This window comes from Callithrix jacchus, chromosome 7 (genome assembly GCF_049354715.1).
Source record: "Callithrix jacchus isolate 240 chromosome 7, calJac240_pri, whole genome shotgun sequence".
In the NCBI taxonomy this organism is placed as follows: Eukaryota; Metazoa; Chordata; class Mammalia; order Primates; family Cebidae; genus Callithrix; species Callithrix jacchus.
In genome coordinates this window covers 91,881,901-91,909,060 of record NC_133508.1, presented here as the reverse complement: position 1 = coordinate 91,909,060, position 27,160 = coordinate 91,881,901, and the positions used below count along the sequence as shown (strand labels likewise).

The following is a 27,160-nucleotide window of genomic DNA, read 5'->3' as shown; positions in this document are numbered from 1 at the left end:
GAAGATTTTCCAGTTTAAAAGACATAAAATCCTAAACTGTGAAAACTGCAAAGGAACTCAGAGGCCACTGTCCAAGTCTGTCACAGTCCTCCATGTGGCAAAGATAAAGAAAACTGGCAGTCTTTTTAGGGGTACCAGGGACCTCAGTTTGTATGGTCTTTATAAATGCAGAGCAGGATGTGGCTTTCTGCCCCCATTTCACCTCGAGGCATCTATAGCAACCTACCTGGCTCCGCACAGTTTGTTTGTGTGGAGATGTGCGGTTTGAGGGGTAGCCTCTCTAAGGTATCGAACTCCACAAAGTTCAGAAACATGTCACTGGATCCTGAATTCATCTCCACAGATCAGGGTGTCACTCAGGTCAGCTGCTGTGGTAACTGCAGCAGATGGTCCCTTTAGAGATGGAGTCCAAGGACGTCATATGGCCAAGACAGAGTTTTACATCAACTGAGGAAAGTGAAGACCAGCCAGAGAGGCTGGAAGGACTATCTCCAGGGTGACAGAAATAAAGCATTGGACTCCAGCAGTATGTCCAGCTGATTCAGGTGTGCTAGGTTCCCAGCAGAGGAGGGTGAGGGAGGAGATCCAGAGGGACTGACTCAGTCATCTTATCTGGTGCACCTTTCTCCCCCAGAGATAATTCTTGCAAAAAGGAGAGGATCTTACACAGACCAAAAATGCTGGTGTCAGGGCTTTTACAAAGTACCTGCCGTGAACACATTTAAAAGAGAGGGCGTTAATTGAATTACAATCTTAATCATCCATCCATCTTCCTAACAACATTCAAGGTGAGCCTTTGGATGTGAGTCAACATGAAAATGCAAGTTTAGCACAGTTACTTGGTTGTTCACAAATCTAGCAAATGAGCATGACATTCTCATCCTTACAACCTAGCCAGAACCTTTAGGCCAGTTCTTCCGCATCATGCATGTCTGTGGCTAAATTCGAAATAAAACTATAAAACAGTTTCATTCATTAAACATTCAGTGGTAAGCCAGGCCCTGTGCTGAAAACACAGAGATTAAAAAACAAAGACACACACCATCATCTTTGTTCTTAAATTCAGTCCTAGAGGGGAGGGAGATGAGAAACCAGTTAATGACAGCAAGGCACAACTGCAGAAGCATTTGTGAGGCATAACAGTATCCCAGGGAGGCACGATTTCCTCTTCGGGGAAGGAAATCAAAAAAGTCTTTCTGGAAGATGCCATGTCTGAACTTGGCTGTAATTTGGAGAAGGGGTGGTGATGGGGGTTGAGGAGCCAAAGCCAGGAGGTACAAGTAACCACAAGGTTTGCTGGCTAGGGCACAAAGAAAAAGGAGTGAGGCAGGCTGGAGAGGCAGGCAAGGCTTTGGCCTCCAGGGACAGGGGTGTTGCATTACTCAGTGGACTGGGTTTGGGACAGAGGGCCTATTTCGTGGCATCACCCAGTTTAGGGTCTAAAGTTGCCAGAAACCAGTCCTGCATAGCCTTTTGCCTATGGCAATAGTTTTAAGGCAGTAACTTCCAACAGCATTTACATGTGGTATGATCATAGCTCACTGCAGCCTCAAAATGCTGGGTTCAAGTAATCTTCCTGCCTCAGCCTCCCAAGTACCTAGGACTACAGGTGCACACCACCAAACCTGGCCAATTTTCTGAGAAGCATGAAATTGGTTTCCTCCAAGCATCTGTCTGTTTTCTATTCAGATTTCTCCTACTCTCCTGAGTAGGACAGAACTCAGGCCTTTAAAGAATTCTGGGTAATTTGCTAACAACTGAGAAAATGAGCAGCTGAAAATTTGTCCACAAACTAGAAGAAGAAAGATTTGGGACCAGAGAAAAACACCATTAAAGCTATCAATCAGATCTCGAAAAACCTTTCCTTCCTGTCTACCAAGCCAAAGCCAAGGCATTAAGACTAGCTGGACACCCCCATCACATCAGTCAACACTTCACCAACTCCCATCCAATCTGCCTCCTAAACCTCCTTCTAATCCACCTCCTCCTACTTCAGGCCTTACCATTGAACAGTACACTTCAAATCTTTACTCTTACTCTGTAATTTTTCTGGGGGAGGGGGATGACAGGGTCTCACTATCACCCAGGCTGGAGTGCAGTGGTATGATCATAGCTCACTGCAGCCTCAAAATGCTGGGTTCAAGTAATCTTCCTGCCTCAGCCTCCCAAGTACCTAGGACTACAGGTGCACACCACCAAACCTGGCCAATTTTTTAAAAAAACTTTTTTTGTAGAGACAGGGTCTCCCTGTTTCTCAGGATGATCGCTAACTCCTGGGCTCAGGTGATCTTCATCCTCAGCCTCCCAAAGTGCTGGAATTACAGGTGTGAACCACTATACCCAGCCTACTCTGCACATCTTTTAAAATCTTTTAAATTTTTAAAAAGCAACCCTGGTGTACACCATGATCAGGATAACGTTTACGCCTCTTAGCAGGGCATTCAGGCCTTCCTGTATGGCCCTAACTTAGCTTTCTAGCCTCATTTCCTACCACATCCAACCACTCTCTTTACACTAATACATTGGGCTGTTTTAGCTTAAGCGCAAAAGCATCTGCTTTTCTCTTCTTTGCTTTGCTCAAAGTTTAAGGAAAAGTAGTCCAAGCATCAATTTGCAGATCTGCTGAGGGCATTCCCTTATAGTCCAGGAACACCTCACAGCTGCTGCTCTGAGACAACTGCCAAACCCCACTTGCTGCCACTGCTAATGACAAAGATGCCCTCCTACAGCAGGACTGCCCTGTGTAGTTCACAACAGCACTTGAACTCCTAGTCTCTCATTAGCTCAAATAACCTGAGAAATGTGTGGGCCAAGTATTACTCCTCTTCAAGAGATGAGGAGGGAGCCCCGGAGAGGCAGTGTGTACTTAGAGTCCTGCAGCCAGTAAATGATAATGGGTCTGACTTCAAGAGAGACCCAAAAGAGAGCCAATGCTCTCTTCAGATGACAGTATCAGAAGCCAGGACGATGGCATGCACTCGATATCCCAGCTACTTGGGAGAATGAGGCGGGAGGACTGCTTGAGCCCAGGAGTTCAAGACCACCCTGGAGAAGATACCCTGTCTCTATCATAAAAATAATGAAAAAAAAAAAAAAAAATTGGGGGCTGGGTGTGGTGGCTCACACCTGTAATTTCAGCACTTTGGGACGCTGAGATTGGTGGATGGCTTGAAGTCAGGATTTGAGACCACCCAAGCCAACATGGTAAAAACCCCTCTCTACTAAAAATACAAAAATTAACCAGGCATGGTGGTGTATGCCTGTAACCCCAGCTACTCAGGAGGCTGAGCAGGAGAACTGCTTGAACCAAGGAAGTGGAAGTTGCAGTAAGCCAAGATCACACCACTGCACTCTAGCCTGGGTGACAGAGCAAGGCTCCGTCTCAAAAAACAAAAAAATGTTAATTGGATGTGGTGGCTCAAACCACTAATTCCAGCACTTTGGGAGGCTGAGGAAGGTGGATTGCTTGAGCCCAGGAGTTCAAGACCAACCTGGCTAACATGGTAAAACCCTGTCTCTATTAAAAAAAAAAAAAAATTAAAAATAAGAAAAAACAAACAAAAGAAACAGTTATCAGGAGACACAGGTATAGGTACAATTAGGAAAAGGAAGGTTGGCTGGGTCCAGTGGCTCATGCCTGTAATCCCAGCACTTTGGAAGGCCAACAGGGGTGGATCTCCTGAGATCAGGAGCTTGAGACCAGCCTGGACAACATGGTGAAACCCCGATTCTATTAAAAATACAAAAATTAGCCAGGTGTAGTAGTGTGCCTGTAATCCCAGCTACTCAGGAAGCTGAGGCAGGAGAATTGCTTCAACCTGGGAGGTGGAGGTTGCAGTGAGCCAAGATCATACCATTGCACTCCAGCTTGGATGATACAGGGAGACTCCGTCTCAAAAGAAAAAAAAAAAAAAGGAAGGCCATCACAGCAGCCTTCATGTACATGTACAAAAGCCAGGCAGCTTCTCCCTTCTAAGACCGGCCTTGTTTATCTTCCCTGGTCTAGAGTGTCATGGCTGTGGTGCAGTGCACTATCATCACACTAGAGCGTGTTTGACCAATGGCTAAGTTTAAAGGGCCAGGCCAGTCTCCATGGCTGTTGTGCTCAGGGCAGAAGGGAGGGGAGTATGAGGCAATCAATCAGCAGTGGAATGAGAACCTGACTATACTCCTGGGATATTGCCTGAGTGATGTGGTTTGGCTCTCTATCCCCACCCAAATCTCATCTTGTGGCTCCCATGATTCCCATATGTTGTGGGAGGAAGCGGGGGGGGGGGTTGACTGAACATGGGGGTGTATCTTTCCTGTGTTGTTCTCGTGATAGTGACTAAGTCTCACGAAATCTGATGCTTTTAAAAATGGGAGTTTTCAGCTGGGAGCGGTGGCTCACGCCTGTAATCCCAGCAGTTTGGGAGGCCAAGGCAGGTGGATCATCTGAGGTCAGGAATTTGAGACCAGCCTAGCCAACATGGTAAAATCCTGTCTCTACTAAAAATACAAAAATTAGCCAGACATGGTGGCACATGCCTGTAATCCCAGCTACTCAAGAAGCTGGGGCAGAATTACTTGAACCCAGGAGGCGGAGGCTACAGTGAGCTGAGATTGCGCTACTGCACTCCAGCCTGGGCAACAAGAGCAAAACTCCATCTCAAAAACAAAAAGAGAAATTTTCCTGCACAAGTTCTCTCTGTGCCTGCTGCCATCCACGTAAGAGGCGACTTGCTTCTCCTTACCTTCTGTCATGATTGTGAGGCTTCCCTAGCCACATGGAACTGTGAGTCCATTAAACCTCTCTTCTTTGTAAATTGCCCAGTCTCAGGTATGTCTTTATCAGCAGTGTGAAAACGGACTAATACACTGAGCATCTTCCCCAGTCTACTTGGCGCCATGAGGTGACTCACCTGTGGTGCTGTAGAACCTGTAGCAAGGTGCTCTTGGCAGGCACCCGGTACAGTTCTGCCCTGTCCTCATCCTCAAAGTAGACCTGCAAGATTAACAGAAGGGCAAGAGTCAGAGATAAAGCACTCTGGCAGCCTTAGGCATGTTTAGGCTAAGCCCAGGGAAAATTAAAAAGATGGCAATGGTTACTAGTTGAATGCTTCCTTTATACAGTTGTATAGCCAGGTGCTTTGCATTTAGTCCTCCTCATGCCACTGTAAGAGAGACTATTATCAGTTCCATTTTCCAAAGACAGAACCAAGGCCCACAGAAGGAGAACAACTTGCCAACATTACCCAGCTAGTAAACAGAGGAGTCAAGACTCAAGGCCAGACCTATATAGCCTTCCCTTCCCTAACAATTCCAACTAAAGCCATCCGGTATGTGAAGGAGAAAGCTATGGTGGCTCAGAGCAGGGGAAGAGCCTGAGGAAGGTAAGAAAGATGTCCATACAGGATGTCAGAGCCCAAGCAGGGTGAGAGCAAGCTGCCCAGGGTGGCAGAGCAGGACCAGTGGAGGAGGGCATCCATGCTGGGGGCCAGCCTGAACAGGGGAAGAAGTAATCCCTTGTAAGATGGCTGCCTAGGGTGGGGTGCCAGAGCTCATGTAGGGTGAAAAGGGTATCCATGCACGGGGAGAACTAATATGGAGTATACAGGCCCAACTAGGGTGAGGAGGATGACCACTCATGGCAGGGGGTGGCCTGTTATGGGGGGGTCAGAGCACAAGCAGGATGAGGAGGGTGTCCATGTAGGGTGGTTACGCAGTGCGGTATATCAGAGTCTGTGCAGGCTGAGGAAGGCACCCACACTGGGGTGGCAGCCTACCATGGGGAGTCAAGAGTCCACGTAGAGTGAGGAAGGCTCCACATGGGAGAGAGGCCAGTAGTGACAGGACGGGAACTGATCAAACAAATAAAACATATTAAGAATAATAAAGTCAGGCTGGGCATGGTGGCTCATGCCTGTAATCTGAATACTTTGGGAGACTGAGGTGGGTGGATCACTTGAGCCCAAGAGTTCACGAACAGTCTGGGCTATATGGTAAAACCCATCCCTACTAAAAATATAAAAATTAGGCATGGTAGCACATGCCTATGGTCCCAGGTACTTGGGAGGCTGAGGTGGGAGGATCATTTGAGCCCAGGAGGTTGAGGCTGCAGTGAGCTAAGATCTCACCACTGCACTCCAGCCTGGGCAACACAGCTAGGCCCTGTCTCAAAACAAATAAATAAATAAAAATAAAAATAAAAAAATAGTCATCATTGCAAATATAGAAAGGGAGAAAAAAATCCTGTGGGTATTGGATTAGAGTTGGAGACACCAATGAGATGTCCTGCTTTTACACACACACACACACACACACGCACACACTCCCAGCTGTGGCACTGACACACGCCCCAGCTGTGGCACTGAAAGCATTGAGGCAGTAAGCTTGCCTCTCTAGCCACATTGTATTAATCAATACACTTATTGCACAGAGATCTTGGCTTCTAAATACCATTCTTCACTAGAAAGAAACAGGGCTCCTTGGGGAAAATAGCTGATTCCCAGAGCTGGGGCAAGGAAAGCACATTTGAACCTATAACATCTTGTGTAAGAAAGCAATCACTTAAAAAATAGACACAAGTCAAAAGGACACAGGCAACAAATTAGAAGAGATTCTCCCTGGCCCAATCTGAGATATTTTGAGCATAAAGGAAGCAAACGTAGTAACAGATTGTAACTCATTAAATAAAACAAGAAACTACAAATCCACCGATATAAATAAATATGTTGAAGGTCTGATGAGCAATGGGATATTTACACCATTTCAAAGGATCTCCCTATAAAACATTTATTAATCATAATGAGAAAGTAACTGTACAGTAGAGAAGGCTGGCAGACCCCAAATCAATCAGGTGATCAGAGTGAACATCATCAGTAATGGGGCAAATGGAGATCACGTGATAGTGCAGTGCGAATACAGCATCACTTCTGTAATATTCCAGGCAAATATGCATGATCCAGGCCGTGTGCAGTGGCTCACACCTGTAATCCCAACACTTTGGGAGGCTGAGGTGAGCGGATCATTCGAGGTCCCGAGTTCGAGACCAGGCTGGCCAACATGGCAAAACCCCATCTCAACTAAAAATACAAAAAATTAGCCAGGCATGGTGGCAGATGCGTGTAATCCCAGCTATTCGGGAGGCTGAGGCAGGAGAATCACTTGGAGCTGGGAGGTAGAGGCTGCAGTGAGCCGAGATTGTGGCACTGCACTTCAGCCTGGGCAACAAGAGCAAAACTCCATCTCAAAACAAACAAACAAACAAACAAAAAAATATGCATAATCCAGATCTAGTCAGAAGGAAACATCAGACAAACCCATACGGACAGACATTCCACAAAATAAAGTGGTCTATAATTTTCAAAGGTGTTAAGATCAAGGAAGTGTTCTGCAGTTGAGACACATGATCACAAAAATATGAATAAAAAAAAATTTTTAAGTTAAAAAAAAAAAAAAAAGAGGAAAAACTGAGGAACTCTTCCACACTGAAGGAGACTAATGGGACATGATCACTAAATACAGTATGTGATTCTGAACAAAATCCTTTTGCTATAAAGAATTTGTGAAACCCAATGGAGTCTGAGGGTTAGATGGTAGCAGTGAATTAATGTAAATTTCCTGCTTTCATAACTATATGGGTTTTATAAAGAAAAATGTCCTTGTGTGTAGGAAATACACACTAGTATTCAGGGGTAATGGGACATCAGTTGCTGTCTTACTCTCAAATGATTAGAAAGAGATAATTCTTTATACTGGAAATTGTGATTTTTTTTAATTTAAGAAATCCCAACAATGGAATGTTATTCAGCCTAAAAAAGGAAAGAAATTCTGGCTGGGCATGGGGGCTCACGCCCGTAATCCCAGCACTTTGGAAGGCCAAGGCAGGTGGATCACTTGAAGCCAGGAGTTCGAGACCAGCCTGGCCAACATAGGAAAACCCTATCTCTACTAAAAATACAAAAAAAAAAAAAATTAGCCAGGCAGTGATGCATGCCTGTAATCCCAGCTACCCAGGAGCCTGGAACATGAGAATCGCTTGAACCTGGGAGGCAGAGGTTGCAATCATCTGAGATCGCACCACTTGCACTTCAGCCTAGGTGACAGAGTGAGATTCTGTCTCAAAAACTAAAAATAAATAAATAAAAAGAAAATTCTGGCCAGGCGTGGTAGCTTACACCTGTAATCCCAGCACTTTGGGAGGCTGAGGGGAGCGGACCACTTGAGGTCAGGAGTTCTAGACCAGCTACCCCATCTCTACTAAAAATACAAAAATTAGCCAGGTGTGGTGGCAGACACCTGTAATCGCAGCAACTTGGGAGGCTGATGCAGGAGAACTGCTTGAACCTGGGAGGCGGATGTTGCAGTGAGCCGAGATCCCACCACTGGTGCAAAAGAGTCTGGGCAAAAGAGCAAGACCGTCTCAAACAAAAAAAAAAAAAGGAAATTCTGACACATGGCACAATATGTATGAACCTTGAAGACATTATGCTAAGTGAAATATGCCAGACACAAAAACTGTATGATTCCACTTATACGAGGCACTCAGAGTTTCAATTTGGGATTATGAAAACGTTTTGGAGATGTCAGGTGGTAATAGTTGCACAACAATGTGAATGTACTTAATGCCACTGAACTGTATACCTAAAGATGGTTAAAATGGCAAATATTATGTCATGTATGTTTTACTATAATTTTCAAAAAAATAAAGCAGTCAATTCTTACCCACTCTACCAGCCTTCCAAACCCACCCCCCAAGCTGCAAAAAAAAATTCCATAGAGGAATGCAATAAAAGTTCTCTTACCTCCAAATTATCAGGGCAATATTTTTGCTCTAGGTCCCAAGAGGGTGTTTCACCAAACATCACCATTAGATGATCAATAAACCTAAGGATAAAACATGTACTTTCTGGGTATCAATAACTCATGATCTATTTTCCCACATCAGTTCCCAGACACTCATTCAGAGATATCTAGAATCTATAAAACATGAAATGCAGGCTTAACCCATTTCACAACAGTACCCAAAATGTGTGTATGTATCACCTGTCCTATTATGACATAATTTTCTTTTTTTTTTTTTTTTTGAGACAGGGTCTCACTCTGTCAGCCTGGCTAGAGTACAGTGGTGTAACAACAGCTCACTGTAGCCTCGACTGCCCGGGCTCAAGCAATTCTTCTACCTCAGCCTCCTGCATAGCTGGGACTACAGGCACATGTCACCATGACTGGCTTTTTTTCTTTTTTTGTAGAGATGGGAGTCTCACTATGTTACCCAGGATGGTCTTAAACTCCTGGGCTCAAATGATCCTCCAGCCTTAGCCTCCCAAAGAATTGGGATTACAGATGTGAGCCATGGCACCCAAATGACAGAATATTCTCTCTCTCTTTTTTTTTTATTTTTGAGACAAAGTCTCACTTTGTCACATAGACTGCAGTACAGTGGCACAATTTCTGCTCACTGCAACCTCCACCTCCCAGGTTCAAGCCATTTTTGTGCCTCAGCCTCCAGGCAACTGGGACTACAGGCACGTATTACTACGCCCAGCTAATATTTTTATATTTTTAGTAGATACAGTATTTAGCCATGTTGGCCAGCCTGGTCTTGAACTCCTGGTCTCAAGTGATCCGCCTGCCTTGGCTTCCCAAAGGGCTGGGATTACAAGCATGAGCCACCGTGAAAAGTGCTGGGATTACAGGCATGAGCCACCGTGCTTGGGGGACATAATTTTTTCAAAACCGATTCAGGCTTAAAAACATTTCTGGCTCACACCTATATAATTCCAGCACTTTCAGGGGCCAATGTGGAAGGATCATTTGAGCCCAGGAGTTCAAGACAAGGCTGGCAACACAGAGAGATTCTGTGTCTACCAAAGAATTTAAAAATTACCCAGATGTGGTGGTGTTCACCTGTGTGGTTCCAGCTACTTAAGAGGCTGAGGCAGGAGGATCACCTGAGCCTGGGAGATGGAGGCTGTGATGAGCCATAATCACGCCAATGCACTCCAGCCTGGGTGACAGAGCGAGACCTGGTCTCAAAAAAAAATTACAAAAATATTTTCTTACACTTTGCCTCATTCTATGCATTAACCCTATGAAATCACCAATAAGGTTGGCTAGTTTTATTTATATGTATACATATTTGACACAGAGTCTTGCTCTGTTGCCCAGGCTGGAGTACAGTGGTGCAATTTCAGCTCACTGCAACCTCCACCTCCCAGGTTCAAGCAATTCTCATGCCTCAGCCTACAGATGCCTGGATAGTTTTTTTTATTTTTAGTAGAGACAGGGTTTCACCATGTTGGCCAGGCTGGTCTCAAACTCCTGGCCTCAAGTAATCCACCCAACTCAGCCTCCCAAAGTGCTGAGATTACAGGTGTGAGCCATAGTGCCCAGCCTCTATATTTTTTTCTAATAAATATTCACTTAAATTGCTATGCATGTACTGCCTAAAATGACTTCATATTTCACCAGTGATGTGTACTACTCTTTGGCAAACACAACACTGTGGCATGACAATGAGACTTTTGTCTGTCGTTGCAAAGGTTCAGTCAGCTACAGGATAGAGAGGTTATTATCAAGCCAGATTGCGTGAAACCCTATAAACTATTATCTTTCCTTATCAACCAAAAACCTACTTGTCCTACTGCCACAAAAACAGAGACAGCATGCAAGGAAAAGCAGAGGGCTCCTGGGCAAGTCAGTACCTGGAGTCCTCATGAAAAGCAGAGATGAAGTCCGACTGGGCATACTCTGGGTACAGAAAGAGCACAGGCCAACTCAGCCTGCCCTGGTCATCTAGACTCAGGCTGGCTCCATGGGGGTTCTCAGAGCTGAGTCCATCCAGGAAAAGCTCACCTAGACCTTCTGAGGCTGCATCTTCATCCTCACAGGCAGTTTCAGAGAGCCTGATATTCCTAGCCTGGATTGAAGACAGAAACACACATAATACACACCGTGTGGGAAGATGCAAACCCATTCTACTAAAATAAAAAAAAAAAACGTTAACACCTAACTTTTTTTATATATTTTTTTTTTTGTAGAGATGGAGCTTCACTATATTGTCCAGGCTGCACGACTAACTTTAGTTTTAATTTAATTTTCTCCATCTATACCCTGAATGAACATGGACAACTAACTTTAATACACCAAAAGTTAAAAAAAAACAAACAAACCACAACAATGCAAGCTCCCTGAGGGCCAGCTCTACACATAATCCATCGTCATTATTCCTGAGGCCTGGCGCATAGTAGTTACCACTTATTTAACTCACTTTCATTGGGCATCTATCTTGTGCTGGACCCTGTGTCACAGAGAACTAGAGATGGTTACCTGCTCTCAAGCCTCTGCTCAATATCAAGCAGAGAGACAGCTATGGAAATAATGACAATATAAGGTAAGAAGTAGAACTGTAGAACTGCAGACCATGGAATAATTAATTCAGCCTGGGGGCTGGAGGTGACTGAGCTATGCTAGGCCTTGAACAATGACTTTTAAAAGCAGAGAAGTTGGAAGGGAGAGGCACCTAGAAGGGAGGAAGAACGTTCCACTCCAAAGAGCAGCATGTGCAAAAGCATAGAAAAGATCAAGAAGGAAGCCTGTACAGAAATGTCAAATGCTTCAGTTTAGCTGGGACATGGAATATAGTAGAAAGAATGTGCATTGACTGATTCTTGACTGTCTCTTAGAAATGGGCATAAATAAAGGGTCTGAAATAATAGGGGCACCTCTTATGTATGTGTGCAGGGGTTCCTAAGGTTAGCACATGAGGGGAAATGACATGCAATCAAAATTAGATGTGATGATATCCCCTAAATTACAGGTTGGCAAACTTTTTCTTAAAGCATTAGATAAGAAATATTTTAAGAGTTCTGGACAATAGTCTCTGTCAAAATTAACTACCCAACTCTGCCACTGTAGTGTGAAAACAGCCATAAGTAGTGCATAAACAAATAGGCAGGGCTGTGTTCCAATGGCTACAGTTTACTGACTCCTCCCTTAAGCCATTAGTACTAAAAATACAGCATACATGACTCTGTGCACTTTTGAGAGTAATTCCTATGTATGTTAAGTTTGAGATGAAGGATTACACTAAAGGAGAGATCTGCGAATGTCTGGGTGTCTGGGCATCCTGTATTCTACCTTTAAGAAAACGAACAAATCCCTCACTGTGAATGAGAATTAGATGGAAAATCTGGAGTATTTTAATCTGTTTAATGCGATAATATGTGTAAACAGATTGTTGTGGGGAGAGAATAGTGGAGTACATTTTAACAGTGTTAAGCTTCTTACAGAACATAAATGGGTGCATAATTTAACTGAACAAATAATGAAACAAAAGACCTCTTCCACAGTCTCCCAGTAGATATTCTCTCTCCTTGTTTGTGAAGACCAAACAAGCTCAAACAAGTGACTTCCTAGGTAACAAGGTTAAAGCAAGATTTGGGTCAGACTACATATATTTCAAAATACAGGAAACAGAACGGAGGGTAGGATTTTGTTGTTGCTGTTGTTATTATAGAAACAACATCCTAAAATGTCAGGCTTTCTCAAGATGCAATATAACCCACTGGTTAAGAGCAAGAACCTGGCTCTAACACATGTTAACTGTGTAAGGTTTCTTCACCTCTCTGAAACTATTTCATTATCCAGCAAAACAGGAGCAAGACAACCTATCTCAGAAGGCCATTGTGAAGGTTAAATAACACTCAACCCAATGCAGGTATTCAGTACAGTAGTGTCCCCTTATCCATGGTTTCGCTTTCTGCAGTTTCAGTTACCAGTGGTCAACCATGGTCTGAAACAATTAAACAAAAATTCCAGAAATAAACAACCTGTAAGTTTTAAATTATGCACTGTTCTGAGTAGCATATGATGAAATCACAGGCTCTGCTCTTTTGTCCAGTGCATCCATGCTGTTGATGATACCCACCTGTTAGTGAGTCACTACCCAATTCAATGATCAGATTGACTGTCACAGTATCACAGTGCCTGTATTAAGTAACACTCATTTTATTTATTAAGGACCCCAAAGCACAAGAGTACTGATGCTGGCAATTCGGATATGCCAAATAGAAGCTATAAACTACCTCCTTTAAGTAAAAAGGTGAAACTCCTCAATTAAAAAAAAAATTGTATGCTGAGATTGCTAAGATCTATGGTAAAAGCAACCTTCTATCTGTGAAATTATGAAGAATGAAAAAGAAATTCATGCTAGTTTTGCTGTTGTACCTCAAACTGCAAAAATTATGGCCACAGTATTATGGCAAGTGCTTTAGCTAAGATAGAAAAGGCATTATATTTGCGGGTGAAAGACACAAACAGAAATGTATTCTGACTGATGGCAATCAGGTTTGGTACTATTTGAGATTTCAGGCATCCATTGTGGATCTTGGAACACGTCTGCCTCAGATAAGCGGAGATAACTGTAGATGTCACTGAGACCGACACATGCACACAAGTTAGAGAGCTGACTGAACTGGGGTGGCCTGACAGACTCCTCTGTCACACTTCTTTACCACAGTGGAAAGAACATGAACAAATTCCTTCAGGTAAAGCATCCCAAGAAAGGTTCCCAACAAGCTTCATAGGATTAATGAATTTATCAGGACCCCAAAAACCTAAGGTTTGAGAACTCACCTTGATGGCCTGGAGTAAGGCCTCATTCTGATTCCTCTCCTTCTTTTCTTTCAAGGTGGCTTTCCTCACATCCCTCTGTTCAATTCGCTAAAAGTGAAATTTAGATGCATCAGCTCTAGAGACCTGAGTTCCTCTTCTATTGCCCCCAGCCTTCTCCTAAATTATCATCTCTGATCTCTATCCAACCCAAGCTCCTGTGTTAAGGAATACCAGTGGCCAGATTCAGTTCAATAAACATTTACAAAGTACACACTGGCAGAAGTTTAAATCTACTTCTGGTACCCAAGGAACTTATAGTCTACTGAGAGGTTGAGGGGTACAGGCAGGTGAAGAGCCAAGTATAACGGGTAGATTATGTACTACTCTGGTGGTGTGAACAGAATGCTATGAAACACAGCCTGGGTGAGAGAGACCCTGTCTCTACAGGTTTTTTAAAACAAATTATAACCACCCTAGTGGGTATGAAGTGGTATCTTACTATGGTTTTGATTTGCATTTCCTAATTATTAATGATGTTGAACATCTTTTCATGTGCTTTTTGGCCATTTGTGTGTCTTTGGAGAAGAGTCTATTCACATTCTTTACCCATTCAAAACACTGAGTTACTTCTCTTATTACAAGTTGTTTATATATTGTAGATAAAAGTCCCTTATGACTTATGACTTACAAGTATTTTCTTCTATTCTGTGGGCTGTCTTTTCACCTCTCTCTCTTTTTTTTTTTTTTTTAAGTAGAGACAAGGTCTCATTTTGTTGCCCAGGCTGGTCTTGAATTCCTGGCCTCAAGTGATCCTCCTGCCTTGGCCTCCTAAAATGCTAGGATTACAGGTGCAAGCCACTACACCCAGCCCCTTTTCACTTTTTCCTTCACATTTATCTTAACTCAACCTTTTCACTTTTTTGATGGTATCCTTTGAAGCAAAAAGTTTTACTTCCGATGAAGTCCAATCGATCTACTTTTCCTTTCATTGCTTGTGCTTTGTTTCATATCCAAGTTCATGAAGCTTTATATCTATGTTTTAAGAGTTGTATAGTCTCAGCTCTTACATTTAGGTATTAGATCCTTTTTGGGTAACTTTTTATATAGTATGAGGTGAGTTTCTAGCTTCATTCTTCCACATGTGAATATCCAGTTGTGCCACCATCACTTGTTGGAAAGATTATCTCCCTATTGAATGGTCTTGGTACACTTGTTGAAAATAAATTCCCCTTAAATGAGGGTTTATTTCTGAGCTCTCAATTTTATTACATTGAGTTATATGTCTATTCTTATGCTAGTACCACAATGCCTTGATTACTGTAACTCTGTGGTATGTTTTGAAATTGTTAAGTGTGAGTTTTCCAATTCTGTTTCTTTTGTCTCTCATGACTGTTGGTTATTCAGAGTCCCTTGAATTTCTATATAAATATTATGGTCAGCCTGTCCATTTCTGCAGAGAAGTCAATTGGACTTTTGATAAGATTGCATTGAAATTAGCCAGATGTGGCACTACATGCCTATAGTCCCAGTTGCTTGAGAGACTGAGGCAGGAGGGCTGCTTGAGCCCAGGACTTTGAGGCTGCAGTGAGCCATGATGATGCCACTGCACTCCAGCCTGGATAACAGAGCAAGATCATGTCTCAAAAAAAAAAAATATATGCACTAAATTGATATACTAATTTTGGTAGTGTTGCCATCTGACAATATTAAGATCTAATCTATAAACATGGAATGTCTTCCTATTTACTTAGGTCTTTAATTTCTTTCAACAATGTTTTTTGTATTTTCAGAGTATAAGTTTTAGCTAATTTTGTTAAATGTATTCCTAAGTATTTTTTGTGTTATTAAAAATTGAATTTTTACTTAATTTCATTTTCAGTGTTCATTAAAAATCCATAGAATACAAATGATTTTTGTGTATTGATGTCGTTTCCAACATGCTTGCTAAACTTGTTTAGTAGTTCCAATAGTTTTTTAATGGATCCCTTAGGATTTTCTATACACACGGTCATGTTGCCTGCATATAGATGGTTTTACTACTACTACTTCTCTTCCACTCTTTCATTTTTGAAGAATAGGTTTGCTAGACATAGAATGCTTACAGTCTATTTCTTTTAACACTTTGAATATGTCATTTACCTGCCTTTTAGCCTTCATGGCTTCTGATGAAAAGCTGTTAATTTTCTTTAGGATTTTCTGTACATGAAGCATCATTTTTCTCTTGCTGCTTGTAAGGTTCTCTTCTTTGTTTTTCAACAGTTTCATTATAATGTGTTTAAGTGTAGATCACTTTAAGTTTATCCCACTTGTAGGTTGTTAAACTTTTGGATGTATCCATCACTGTTTTTCATCAAATTTGGGACGTTTTTGGCCAGTATTTCCCCAAGCATTCTTTTGCCCATTTCTTTCTCTCCTCTCCTTCCAGGACCCTCGTTATGCCTTTGTTGGTATGCTTGATGGCATCGTACAAGTCTCTCTTCATCCTTAGTCTTTTTTCTTTCTGTTCTTCAGACTGGATAATCTCAACCAATACATCTTAAGTGTAATGATTCTTATTACTGCCTGCTCAAATGTGCTGTTGAGCCCCTCTAGTGAATTTTTCATTTCAGTTATTGTACTTTTCAACTACAGAACATCTGTTAGGTTCTTTTTAATAATTTCTCTTTGTTGATATTCTTTATTTGGAAAGACATCATTCTCATTCTTCTTTTTAGTTCTTTAGACACTATTTCCTTTCATTTTGAGAAGATATTTAAATTAGCTGGTTTAAAGTCTTTGTCTAGTAAGTCCCATGTCTAGCCTTCCTCTACCTAATGACTAGACAGAGATTTCCCTAAACATCTAGATCAAATAAGTCTTTCAATCTTTGTCAAGAGCCTTTGTGTATATGTTGAAGCACACTTTTAGCATTCACCCAAGCAGTTTACAATTCTACCTTAGCCTTCGCTTCCTGCTTCCAGAGACTCTGAGAGCTTACGGTCTACTCAGGTCTTTCCTAAGCATGAGTATAGCCCTGGGCACTACTCTAGATCTCCCCAGAGCTTTTCAAAGCCCCCACAGAATTTCATTCCCTAGTTCTTCTTTTTAAGCTTTATGATGCGCCTATAGTTTGCTCCAAGTGCTATCCACTGCTTCATGTTCTGCAGTCTTTAACAATTGCCTCTAATTGTTTTTGACAAATTCTCTCCCACCTTTTCATTCCCCCTACTTTCTGGCCCTACGTAAAAAAGCTTTTCATACTGGGTAAGCTCCAAGTCAGGTCATATAAAAATAGCCCGGTGAGCAGGGTCTTCCAGGGATCTACCAGATGGTCAAATCATGACAGTTCTCTGGGGACAAGGCTTTGAAAGAGCTCTGACCCTGTTCTGCCTCCTCTGGTGGCTGCAGGCTGCTCATTTTCACCATGACTGTAGGCTGTTGGCTTTCAAGGCTACTGTGGAACTGGGAAGGAGGAGATAATAAAGAAAGTTAAAATGCCACAAAGGGCCAGACATGGTGGCTCATGCCTGTAATCCTGGCATTTTGGACACCAAGGCAGGAGGATGACTTGAGGTCAGGAGTTCAAGATCAGCCAGGCCAACATGGTGAAATACCAACTCTACTAAAAATATAAAAATTAGCTAAGTGTGATGGCACATGCTTGTAATCCCAGCTACTCAGGAGGCTGAGGCAGGAGAATCACTTGAACCCAGGAGGCAGAGGTTGCAGTGAGCCGAGATCGTGCCACTGCACTCCAGCTTGGGCAACAGAGCGAGACTCTGTCTCAAAAAAAATAAAAATAATAAAAATAAAATAAAATAAATAAATAAAATGCCACAAAGCTTACTGTTCTTACTGAGGTTCCATCATTTTTCTTGAATAAATATGCCCCAGATTGCTGCAAACCTCTGGTTCATTTCCAGTCCTAGGAAAGTTGATTCTGAACATTTTTGCCAGTTTCCTCATTGATTTTATGGAAGAGAAAATTTTTGAAGGTCTTTAGTCCACCACTGTGACTGACATTACCCATCTCTATTTTTTAAATACTGGTTTTATTCATTACGGAGAGAGTTGATATTTCCACCTATTTGTGGATTTATTTCTTCCTTCTTCGGTTGTCAAGTTTTGTGTCATGCATTTTGAAGCTGTTACTAGGTGCTACACATTTAGAATTGTTAAATATTCTAATAAGCTGGTCCTTTTATCATTAAAAAAATGCTTCAATGGCTGGGCACAGCAGCTCATGCCTGTAATCCCAGCACTTGGAAGACTAAGGCAGGAGGACTGTTGAGCCTGAGAGTTTGAGACCAATCTGGGCAACATAGTGAAACCCCATCTCTACAAATTTACAAATTGAAAAAATAAAAAATTAGCCTGGCATGGTGGTGCACAACTATAGGTCAAGCTACTCAGGAGGATCAGCTGAGCCCAGGAGGTCAAGGCTGCAGTAAGCCATGATCATGCCACTGCACTCCAGCCTGGGCAATAGAGCAAGACTCTATCTCAAGGAAAAAAAGAAAAAAAGCTTCACTTCATCTCTGGTAATACTTGCTACCTTGAAGTCTATTCTGTCTGATATTAATATAGACATAAGTCTGTTGGCTACATATGCCAAGCACATAGGAATCCAGAATCAATCTGTACTCAGACATAGGGGAATAATTCAGCTATTCAGCAAGCAGTGTCACCTAGACTTAATATCAGGCTTCTGGCCCTTGAAATCTCCCTTTAATTGTGACTGTCCTCAGTAATCCTCCAATCATTCAATCCTGTATGTGCCACTTTCAGAAATTCTGGCCACACCCAATTACCTGGGCTCAGAATTCTGTTATTGAGCCATCTGGGTCCATAGAGAACTACCTTTTCTACCATTTCATATGACCAGAATGACCTCTCGTCATTGCTAATATGTGACATTTCTGGCATATAATAGCTAAAATGATTATAAAAACAGTAATAATAGCAGAATATCATCATTACCCAAAATAATATCCAACATTTAAATAGTACTTACTCTGTATATGTTCCAGGTGCTATTTAAAAAACATTACTTACATTAAACCATCTAAACTATAAAATAGCCCTATAAGGTAGTAAGTATTTTAATTCTCCTTTTACTAGTGAGGTAGCTAAAGTACAAGGAGATCAGGAAGTTGTCCAAGTCACACAACTGTCATGAAGGGAGTCTTCAAATTCAGGCAGTGGCTCCAGAGTCTAAGCTCTTAGCCACTGTGCAATACTTACATGCCTGTTAATAGAAATCCAGAACTAGTCTTAAGGTCTCTTAATTCCTAGTTTAGATCTGTCTTCACTGAGTCTTTAGCTGGCCCCAAACATGTGACATTGTTATGTGACTATATACCGTAATGGTATCTAATTTTGCCCTGGATAAGACATATCCCCATGCAGATTGATGGGAATACATTCTGAAAAATGTACAATCATTGTTGTACAAGCATCACAGAATGTACTTTTACAAACTGAGATGGTATAGCCTGCTACATACCTAGATTATATGGTACAGCCTATTGCACCCAGGCTACAAACCTATACAGCACATAACTACTCTGAATACTGTAGGCAACTATAACACAATGGTAAGTATCTGTGTAGCTAAACATATCTAAACACAGAAAAAGTACAGTTAAAATAGGACATTATAATCTTATGGGACCACAGTAATACATGCAGTGTTCCATCACTGAATGAAACTGTTATGTGGCACGTGACTGTGCTAAGCTACGGACACCATCTATCCTTGCTTACTTCTGTATCACACTACAACTGTTTGTTCGTTTACTTGTTTGTATCCTCCACAGAATTCCAAGAGTAGGGACTAGTGTTGGGTTTTGATTTTAAAAAGTTTACAATGACTTGAAAGGCACGATCTTGGGAATGCTAATTAATGCTAATTAGCAAATACTAATCTAGCTGCTGACAGTCACCAACCTTCAGCTTGTCTGCTTTAGCCCTCATTTCCAGAAGCTTCTTCTCTGTGGCATCTATCTGCAGTCCCTCATCACACCAGTTCACAGCCTCAGCAAAGTGTTTCAGTTCCAGATGGCATAAGGCACCTGCAGAACCCAGAACCCTTAGCATCCAAGAACAATATGCACAGAAAGAGCCTGCTTTGAGCAAGATCTCCCACCCCCACCAACTATCAGCCAGCCCCCTGGAGGCAAAATGGAGGCTAATGCCCTTATACTGCAGTCCCCAGACAAAGAAGAATATTTTTTTGTATCCTAGATCAGAAAAATCCCTAAGGTCCATTTAGTTCAAAACTGCTGTACGTCTCCCTGGTATTAAGGGCTCTTAAAATAGGAAAAGCTGTAACTTAGGGGCAAAGAGAACAGACTTAGAAACCAGATAGATCAAGGCTAGAAATCTGGCTGTGTCATTTACCAGCTAGACCTTAGACAAAGGACCAAGCATATCCAAGCTTTAGGTTCATCTGCAAACAAGAAGATTATAGTCCATCCCAGATGATTTTTTAAATGGAGAGAGACAGCAGAATTTGCTTCAGCTACTCATCAAGGCAGTGGCAAGGCCAAAGACAATAGGTCTCTGCTAATTTTGTTCTTTATGGCTACCAGTTTAAGCTGTGTTTCCCCCATCACAAAAAAACTTTAAATGTTATCATGTACATCTTTCTCTAGTTAGCCTCTTTAGGTTTTCCACAGAATTTCAAAATATAAGAATTGTAAAGGCTTAGATGTCAACAGAATCTAACCTCATCTTCCAGAGATGAGCAAATTGATATTCAAAGTGGTGTCTTACTAAGGTCACATTGTAAGTTAAACCAACAACTGAATCAAGGATTACCAACTTCCAGCCTGAGGCAAATTCCACAGAACTACCTAGATTCAATTTATCAGCCAATCTTTGTTCAGTACCTTCTTTTCCTACAGCTGAGGGACATGGATCTACCTACTGCCCTTAACCATGAACATTTAAAAAGGCATAATTTTGCTAAAGCATTTTAAGCTGGTCCATGGGGATGCAGGGAAAATTAAAATGTGATGAATAAATTAAAGTTTGCAAAGTACATATGAGCTTCTCAAAGAAAAGGTGAAGTATAAAAGTAATAAAAACACTATTATTACATAGAAAGGTCAGACTACAAGAGAAAACATTATCTGGGAACATCTCAGCACCAGAGTGATCAGCGAAGGTCCCATAACTTACCTTTTAATTAACAATTAACATGGCATTTAAGACCTTGTCTTTCAATAAGCTAATTTGAAAAAAAAAAATCAGAATGTGGCTTTTGCAACTACTTTGTTTTAATTAAGTTTATTATGTATTAATTTAAAATGAGAGGTTTCTATTTCTCTACAAATTCTTAAAACATAAAGGGTTAAGTCATTCTCTGAGGAATTCTCTTAAAAGTGGCATGTTGCTGTTGATAAAGAACAGGACTTAATACCCAGACTCCAGAAATAAGATGACTTTATTGGTATCCTGGCGTCTTCACATCAAAGCTTTAAATGTCAACTTTTGGTGCAGTGAGTGCTAGCTTTTCCACAACGACAATCAGACTGCAGCTCTACAAGACTTACCTCTTATTATTGCTTTGAGGTGGCAGGGTTTTAGCTTTCTGGCAGCTGTCACATCATTGAGAGCAGAACGAAAATTGCCTAACAAAACACCGTTTAGTAAGAGAAGTTTTGAGATCAAAATTTTATATGTAGTGACAAAGGCACTCTTGTACAAACTTGGAGAAATACAAATGACAGCAACTGTTTTTAGAAAAAACAAAGTTGTACTCATCAAGAACCTCAGAAATATCTATAGCATCAGGCAATCTATAGAATTGTAAATGGCTAGTAAGCACATGAAAAGATGTTCAACATCACTAATGATTAGGCAATTAAAATTAGAAATTGGCAAAAGTTGGACAAATAGTATCTAGTATTAGAGAAGATGTGGAAAGCGGCACTCTTAGGGTAAATTAGAAGCAAACTAGCATGTACTTTGTACATACACTTTGACCCAACAATTTTCTTCTGGAAAATTATCAAAAATACTTGAACAAATATGCAAGAATAAATGTAAAAGCACGCTAACTACAGCATTATTTTAATTGTGAAAAGCTGGGAGATAACTCAAATATCCCCAATTTGGTAATGATTACATATATTATGGTTTATGCAGCCATTAAAAAGAATGAGATAGATCATGTAACAGACATGGTAGGATGTCTGTTGTATACTGTTTTAACTGGTGGTTCTTTGAGTCTATTTTTTTAAAAAACAAACCCAACTAAATATATAGACACATACACATATATTTATAAGTGCATAAAAAAAAAGATATGCAATCATATACATATAAGTTGTCCAAACTAGGAAGCCATGAGGTATACTTTAACATTCTGGAGTATACTGTAATTATTACTTAATGGTTTAAGTATGTACCTAAATCTCTAGTCCAGGGGTCAGCAAAATATTTTGTAAAGGGCCAGATAAATATTTTAGGTTTTGCAGGCCACATGTGGTCTATTGCATGTTCTTCTTTGTTTTATTACAATTATTGAAAAATGTAAGAAACATCTGGGGAAGTGGCTCACTCCTGAAATCCCAGCACTATGGGAGACTGAGGTGAGAGGATTGCTTAAGACCAGGAGTTCAAGACCAGCCTGAGCAACACAGCAAGACTCTCTTTCTACAAAAAAAAAAAAAATTTAAAAATTAGCTGGGCATGGTGGTACATGCCTATAGTCCCAGCTACTCAGGAGGCAGAAGTGGGAGAAATGCTTGAGCCCAGGAGTTTAAGACCGCATTGAGCTATGATCACGCCACTGCACTCCAGACTGAACAGAGTAAGACCCTGTCTCTTAAAAAAAAAAAGTGTATATATATATATATATATATATGGAACATTTTTAGTTCATGGCAAGCCAAGAGGCCAGAGGTAGACTCTGAGTCATAGTTTGCCAAATCCTGCTTTAGCCTAATGAATAATCAAAATTGTTTTGTTTTGTTTTGTTTTCTGAAATGGAGTTTCACTCGTTACCCAGGCTGGAGTGCAATGGTGCGATTTCGGCTTACCGCAACCTCCGCCTCCTGGGTTCAGGCAATTCTCCTGCCTCAGCTAATTTTTGTAATTTTAGTAGAGACAGGGTTTCACCATGTTGACCAGGATGGTCTCGATCTCTTGACCTCGTGATCCACCCACCTCGGCCTCCCAAAGTGCTGGGATTATAGGCGTGAGCGACTGCGCCCGGCCAATAATCAAAATTATTAGAAAAATATTATGACTTTATTTGTTTTTACATTATTTATAAAAACCAAAAAGCAGCCTATATACTCAACAATAGTAGTCTAATAAAGCAAAGAGTATAAATAGTGGCATGTCCATATGATGCAACTTTAGCTATTAAAATAGCATTCATGGCCGGGCGCGGTGGCTCAAGCCTGTAATCCCAGCACTTTGGGAGGCCGAGGCAGGTGGATCATGAGGTCAAGAGATCAAGACCATCCTGGTCAACATAGTGAAACCCCATCTCTACTAAAAAAATACAAAAAATAGCTGGGCATGGTGGTGCGTGCCTGTAATCCCAGCTACTCAGGAGGCTGAGGCAGGAGAATTGGCTGACCCAGGAGGCGGAGGTTGTGGTAAACCGAGATTGCACCATTGCACTCCAGTCTGGGTAACAAGAGCAAAACTCCATCTCAAAAACAAATAATAATAAAATAAAATAAAATAACATTCATAAATGACTTTTAATGACAGGTAAAATTGCTTGTTATAAAATTAAGTGAAAAAACTGAATATGAAACTGGAAGAACAGGAGGATCTCAACCATGGAAAAATGCACATGAAAGTGAGCCAAGGACTTTGAGTTAAAGGAGGCAGATTGAACACACACATTTAACTCAATCCCCACTCTCCCACCCATAAAGACAAAGAAAATGAGAAGAACACAGAACACACTCTGAAAGCTGGAAAACGAAGGGACAAGTAACAGATGTATCCAGCTTAAGAAAACTAAATTCTAAACCAGCAGAGGGAAATCCCAAAAGCTACCAAGCTGTACTGCAGAAACTACCAAGTACTCAGGACTCCGGAACTGACAGCACCAGGTACCTCTGGAGGCAGGGGCGAAGGTGGGTTGAAAATCTACTCAAGAAGCAGTCAGATTCCCAAGCTCCTTATCCCTCTGCTGCACCTCACTCCTCCCCTATTCCTCCAGGTGGAATAGGGGTTTGCCCTAGTAGACATTAAAACAGTGGCTGTCTGGTGATTCAGTAAAAGAAATACCAAATATTGAGCCCTTAGTCCTCTTCTCCTACTTGGTTCCCAAAGTACCAGCAGCCAGGATTTCCAAACAGAGAAAAAAGAGTAAAAAAGAAAAGAAACAGATCAAAGAATTCAAGACAATTTCCTAGAAACATGAGTTTCCAGACTGAAAAGGTCCACTGAGTACCCAACACAAGGCACAATATTATGAAATTTCAGCACACCAGCCCTGCAGTCCTAGGTCCTTTCTAAACTCTGTGATAACAAACAGGGGTCTAGGCTGGATGCAGTGGCTCATGCCTGTAATACCAGCACTTTGGAAGACCGAGGTGGGTGGATTGCTTGAGCTCAGGAGTTCGAGGCCAGCCTGGGCAACGCAGCGAGACCTCTGTCTCAATTTAAAAAATAAATAACTAAAAAAACAAAAAACACAGGTCTAACATAACCAAGACTACTTACTAGCAATACTACTTAAATAATAATCATTTTTCAAATTTACAACTACAGAACCCTGTATCACGTTAGTATCACCTGAAAAGGAGATTTAAAATTTGAGAAACCCAGGGTGAATTTCTTTCTTTGCAGGTTATCATAGTGTCTTTAACATGTTAATGTATACTGCAAATCTCTAAGAAGGAGCATTTTCCAAACCTCCTCATCCTCCTGGATGGAGTGCCTCACGCCTGTAATCCCAATACTTGGGGAGGCTGAGGCAGATGGATCACTTGAGCCTGCGTTCTAGACCAGCCCAGGCAACATGGCAAAACCCTGTCTCTACAAAAAAAAGTAATAAAGTAAAAAATATGAATAATAAATACAAGAGTTAAAATTCCTCATCCAAGCAACTTTTTAGAAACAGGGTCTCACTGTCCGGTGGCGTGATTATGGCTCCCTGCAGCCTTAAGCGATTCTCCTGCCTCAGACTCCTGAGTTAGCTAGGCACTACCATGCCTAGCTAACTTTTTTGTAGAGACAGGGTCTCACTACGTTGCCCAGGTTGGTCTTGAACTCCCGGCCTCAGCCTCCCAAAGTGCTGGGATTACAGGTATCAGCCACTGCACTCAACCAAAAAATATTTTTACCTCAAAGGTCCCATAGAACGCTCTGAGATATTCTCCCTTAGATTAAAACAGCTTCTCTCACCTAAAGATCTCTACTGCCTTAATCCTGCTAGCATCCTTGAGAAGAAGATAAAAGGCCAGAAAAACACATTTTTTGAGAGAGAAGTCCTTGGGCTCAAAAATCTCAGAACATACTGATTCATACTTCAAAACACCTTACTAGAGTCCAAGTCACTTTTTGGATTCAGACAGTAAGAATTATGTAATCCATCCTGTTTCTCTTTTCATGACAACTTGGAAGAACAGAGTTCAATCAGAGTAAATTATCCTCAGTCTAGGTTTCTGTGATAAACAGCCCCTCATCCTCTGATGCTCTCAAACCTCTACTAACCATCATAATGGCTTTTATCATAAGTTTATTCTTCAGAAAGCACTTAATAATGAAATAAATTACCCAGATAGTACTGTGCTGCTGCCCGGTTGGTATAAAGAACAGCATTCAAATCAGGATCTGCACATTTCTTCTTTAATCCTTCAGTGTAGGAAATCACAGCTTTCTTGTAGTCTTTTTCTTTAAAGTAATCATTGCCCTCATCTTTATAGGTCTTGGCCTGTTCTGCAAACAAGAGAAAAAATAATCACTATTCCACACTTTTTAAAATGCTTCTTTTCCATGCTTTTTAAAAGGCTCATTAAAAATAGATTCTAAATCATGCAATAATGTACCATATGATACACCAAAGTGAAGAAACCAATAGGGAAAGGAAATTCAATGTTATGATAAAAATGGGTATCAACATGGACAAAGTCACACGAATTAAATGCTAATTCCAAATATCTTACAAGGTAGATTACTAAGTGCTTTCCCAAAAAAAGAAGCATAAAGGAAAAATGTATACTCATCCTAGCTATTGAAAAAAAGAATTTCAATCACTGAAGAAATCAGTGAGGGGCAGGGGGATTGATTATACTTCTGCTTTTGCTCATGCTGTTTATTCTGTGGAGTGCAAATTCCCCTCCTCACCCTAGTAAAAGCCTACAAAATTAGAAAGGGTCAGCTCAAATTTCCTATCTACTGTGAATCCACTCCTGCCCCTTAAAGTCTTCCAACAGGACCCATTACAGCTGTAGTATAACACTTACATGTTGACATTTATAGCACAAGTTTGTCTTGATTCTTTAAAACAATGGGCTTCTCACTGATCCTGACCTTGAAGGGTGGAACTGTGTCTTATTGATCCCTGTATCCCCAATCCCTACCACTTAGTAGGTATCAAAGAAGTCTGCTGGAATGAATAGTGACAAGTTAGCTCAGGCTAACTACTTCTTCTAATCAGTCAGAACCCTTCTAACCCACACTTTATTTCAATTCAATGTAAACACAAAACAAATATTAGTCATGTTAAGATACCTTCTAGAGAACGATCTTCATCAAAAATAATTGACTGGAGACAAGCCAAGTCAGGATTCTCCCTGGGGTCAATTTCTGATGGTGCTTTCTTCATAAATAGGGGGACCTTTTCAAATTCCTGGACATGATTAAGAATGAACTACATGAAAAAGCTTTTCTACTGAACAGATCCAATTCCATGACTCAAAGTTTTTTCACTCATCATGATTTTCAAATCATCACAGTTAGCTGTATCCATTCAGGCCTCCGCTTCCCTTCTGTAAAATGGGAGTGGGGTGTAATGATCTCCAATGATTGTTTTAGTTCTCACATTCTACAAGAGCGGCAGGAATTACCATTAATTAAGCGCCCTTATGTTCTTGGCACTTTACCAACTGTGTCTCATTTCATCTTTGCTATTGGTGCTACAGTTCGGGCAATTTTACGGATGAGGAAACAGGCTCAGAGAAGTAAAGTAACTGATCCATATCAGAGCCAGTAAGTGTGGTTCTTAAACGTACTGACAGCTTAAGAAGCAACTCAAAACCTCGAGGCCAATTTTCAATACTCAACTAGAAACCAGCCATCCGCTGGCAGCGCGAGGGATCTGGGATTGAGAGAGGCGCCCCCAAGCCCGGGTGCCCCACGAGTCCTGACGACGCCCCTACACACGTGCGGAGACCCCAGGACCGCCCACCTCCTCCCACTGGTCCTCATGAAAGCCGCCACGGTAAGGCTGGCTCTGGAACTTGTCCAGGAACGAGTCCATGACGTCGTCTGAGGTGGGGTCCTGCTCACGTTGCTCCATCGCTGATGCCCTGTCCTCTAGCCGGGGTCCCTGAGCCGTGAAGCAAGGAGCTCCTTCCGGCGGCGCAGGTCCCCTTCCCTC

The 27,160-nt window shown here is 41.5% G+C and overlaps 1 protein-coding gene across 3 annotated transcripts; it reads right to left on the bottom strand.

The window, feature by feature from the left end:
- TTC4 (tetratricopeptide repeat domain 4) lies at positions 1–27,160 on the bottom strand. Of its 3 annotated transcripts, none has more exons than XM_035251604.3 (10): positions 26,845–27,160; positions 26,293–26,410; positions 25,336–25,497; positions 21,138–21,215; positions 19,528–19,652; positions 13,621–13,707; positions 10,689–10,903; positions 8,787–8,868; positions 4,902–4,984; positions 1–706 (listed from the first exon to the last, which is right to left on the bottom strand). In XM_035251604.3, exons 1-10 carry the CDS (start codon positions 26,986–26,988, stop codon positions 604–606), a joined length of 1,197 nt encoding a protein of 398 aa, XP_035107495.1. In that variant the 5' UTR covers positions 26,989–27,160; the 3' UTR covers positions 1–603. The 3 variants fall into 3 exon arrangements, with proteins under 3 accessions (XP_035107495.1, XP_002750941.1, XP_054092263.1); XM_002750895.6 differs by having other exon boundaries at positions 26,969–27,160; XM_054236288.2 differs by lacking the exon at positions 21,138–21,215.